The sequence below is a fragment of the Nanorana parkeri genome, unplaced genomic scaffold, assembly GCF_000935625.1.
Source record: "Nanorana parkeri isolate BGI_ZX_2015 unplaced genomic scaffold, ASM93562v1 scaffold183, whole genome shotgun sequence".
Classification (NCBI taxonomy): domain Eukaryota; kingdom Metazoa; phylum Chordata; class Amphibia; order Anura; family Dicroglossidae; genus Nanorana; species Nanorana parkeri.
The window spans coordinates 1,527,260-1,530,092 of NW_017306451.1; the positions used below are offsets into that span (position 1 = coordinate 1,527,260).

The 2,833-nt window shown below is 42.1% G+C and overlaps 1 protein-coding gene across 1 annotated transcript in view; it reads left to right on the forward strand.

Moving 5' to 3' along the window:
* Positions 1–2,833, forward strand: part of TRMO (tRNA methyltransferase O) — a 24,889-nt gene that overhangs the window by 8,745 nt on the left and 13,311 nt on the right. Inside the window, exon 2 of the mRNA XM_018555075.1 lies at positions 1,051–1,216. Coding sequence (XP_018410577.1) covers positions 1,051–1,216 — 166 coding nt within the window. The remainder of the gene's footprint in view (positions 1–1,050; positions 1,217–2,833) is intronic.

A 2,833-nucleotide genomic window follows, 5' to 3' on the forward strand; every position in this document is an offset into this window, starting at 1 on the left:
CCGCAGCTTCTCCATACCTTCTCCATAATTTCCAGAGTGAAAATTACATGACACACTGCACGCGACGATCCACGCACCACCGCTCCACACTGCTTCGTTCGCGTGCAGTGTGTCACAGGCTTTACAGCGAGCCCCCCCTCCCCCCTTGTCACTTTTATGTGGTATATCACCATTGGATCAAAGAGGGACTAATTCTGGTGTATGAGATTTGGTTATGTATTGCTCGAGCCCTAATATCTGAGCAAAAGTTAGTATTTTTTTTGATTAAACATCAATAAAATAAAGTTTAATAAAGTTTAAATTATTTAATAAATGGTTTAAAACCAATAAAGTGCTGTGGCCATTCATAATCCAATTGAAGTGTTGTGTTTTTATTATTGGGTTCTGGGGTACCGTGTGCAACTCCATGTTTGTCAGTAGCTGTCTTTACTATTAACAATAAAGGGTATCAAAGGATGCTTGCGTTCTTTCTATTTGTTCTGTAGTATTATATGTTTGTTCTATAGTATTACATTATAACAGGTAGGCAACCTTGGCACGCCAGCTGTAGTCAAACTACAGGTCCCATCATGCCTCTGCCTCTGGGAGTCATGCCTGTGGCCGTCAGAGTCTTGCAGTGCATCATGGGATTTGTAGTTGAACAACAGCTAAGGGTGCCGAGGTTCCCTACCAAAGCATGTAAAAATAGCTACAAGCTAAGACGAGCACTTGGAACAAGGTGGGAAAACAGAACGAGGTTACTGATTGGAACAAACCATGTCACATGACCACAAGCAGGAAGTGTGAGCGGACAGTGAACAGCATGAATAGATCTGCCAGAAGCTCTGCAATAATCGGCACGTGTATATAGATAGAGTGCATAGGTTGTCTGGTTTTTTTTATAGTATAAAGAGCACTGACTGAAAAGAACATCATATGAAAGAAATAAACAGAAAGATTGAATGAGATGAACTTTATAGTAGGAGGTGACCAATAAGGGATTGTTATAAGCAGTCAGTGTGTGGTATGAACTATATTTCTGTTTATAATACTGCACTCCTGGGTGTTTAGGTGACAAAATCAATTGTTAGTGACTTCTATGCAGCTCTGCGATTACAGCTCACACCAGTACGGGAGATACAACTGAACATACGGGTGACATCAATGGAGAACAAAAGGTGTGAGAAATGCCAAGAGAAGAGGGATGCAGCTCTGATAACGTCTTCACTGGAGACAGGTAGGTACACATGGAATGTACAATGTGCATTGGTGGCCATCTTTAATGTGGGCATATGTCACTCATGTTAATGGCAGATATAGGGCAATAAGATAGATGATTCCATAGAAAATGTACATTCATGTGAGCTGCCACTGTAATATATATATATATAAAGGCACTTTAAAAAAAAAAAAACAAGCATAAACAAATTTGCTTTTTTCATGGCTAAGTACAACTGCAACTAGAGATGTCCTGATACCATTTTTTTAAGACCAAGTACAAGTACTGTTCCTCATGTACTCGCCGATACCAATTAGCTTACTTTTTCTCAAAGGCACATGTGACTTTTTTGTAAAACAATACAGACTAATGATTTTAGGGCAGTTTCTTTATAATTATGAAGAACTGTAACTTAATTTATGATTATTCAGCAATGGAGAATGGCAACCAGCAATAGAGGACTACAGATCTCATCAATCCATGATTATAGCCGGCTGCCATTCCATTGCTGTATAGAGGACTAAAACATCAGCAATTCATGATTATTCAGTAATGGAGAATGGCAACCATGGATTGCTGGGATTTGTAGTCCTCTATAGCCAGTTGACATACTCTATTGCTATATAATCATTGATCCCATTATACAGGGTTGTGTTTGGGTCTCACCAGGGCGTGTGGGTCTCACCAGTGCTGGGTTTGAGTCTCCCAGGGCTGCATGCAGATCTCACCACAGAGTTAGACCTTGTGTTTTGGGTCTTGCCAGGGCCACGTGCGGGTCTCACCAAGTCTGTGTTTTAGTCTCATCCGGGTTGCGTGTGGGTCTCACCAGGGCTGCAGACTGTCACTGAGAGCCTGGTTAGGGTTGTGGTCATGTGTATGCTTCTGACAAATTGTCATGTTTATTTCCGAAGGGAAAGGGAAAAAGAGTTTAGTAAACAAGTTGTGGTGAATTCGAACCATATCTGCCCCTTACTCCTACTGGAAAAAAAACCTAAAAGAAAACAGCTTCTGCTTTAGGACTGGTTCACACCGCAAACAGTGCGCTCCAGAGTGGTCAGAAACTAAAAACAAGCTCAGTCATGAAGCTTGTGTCTTTTGCAGATCCAGTGCGAATTGCAATAGCAGCATTTTTGCAGATCTCACTGGACCGGAACACAGGCACTAATGTGGGTGTGGGCAATCGCACTGTCTGCGGGGGCGTAGCTGTGGTGCCATTGACTGCAATGCGCTGCCACGACTCCTCCCTCTCCTGAACGCAGGGAGTTGGCCAGGCCTGAAGAGGGCAGTACTCAGGCCTGAAGAGGGCAGTACTCCCTTATCATAATGCAATACACGATGACAAATATTTAAGTAACTTATTGGTGCAGGCATATTGCTGCCCAAGTTTATATTTAAAGCACAGCAGAACTCACAGAAATAGATAAGCAGTTAGACAAAGATTGTATACCATGCAACCTCCATTTTCATAATCTTACCTCCACTTTCTTGTTACAGAAGTTGTGCAGGATGTCTAAATTTGACATGTATAGCCCAATGTACAACAGAGTTAGACCTTGTGTATTCCGTTACTGGCACCCAGTAAGGTACCTGGTCAGACATGCCCTCTCTGTTCCTCCATATAAGTCTGTATGAGGG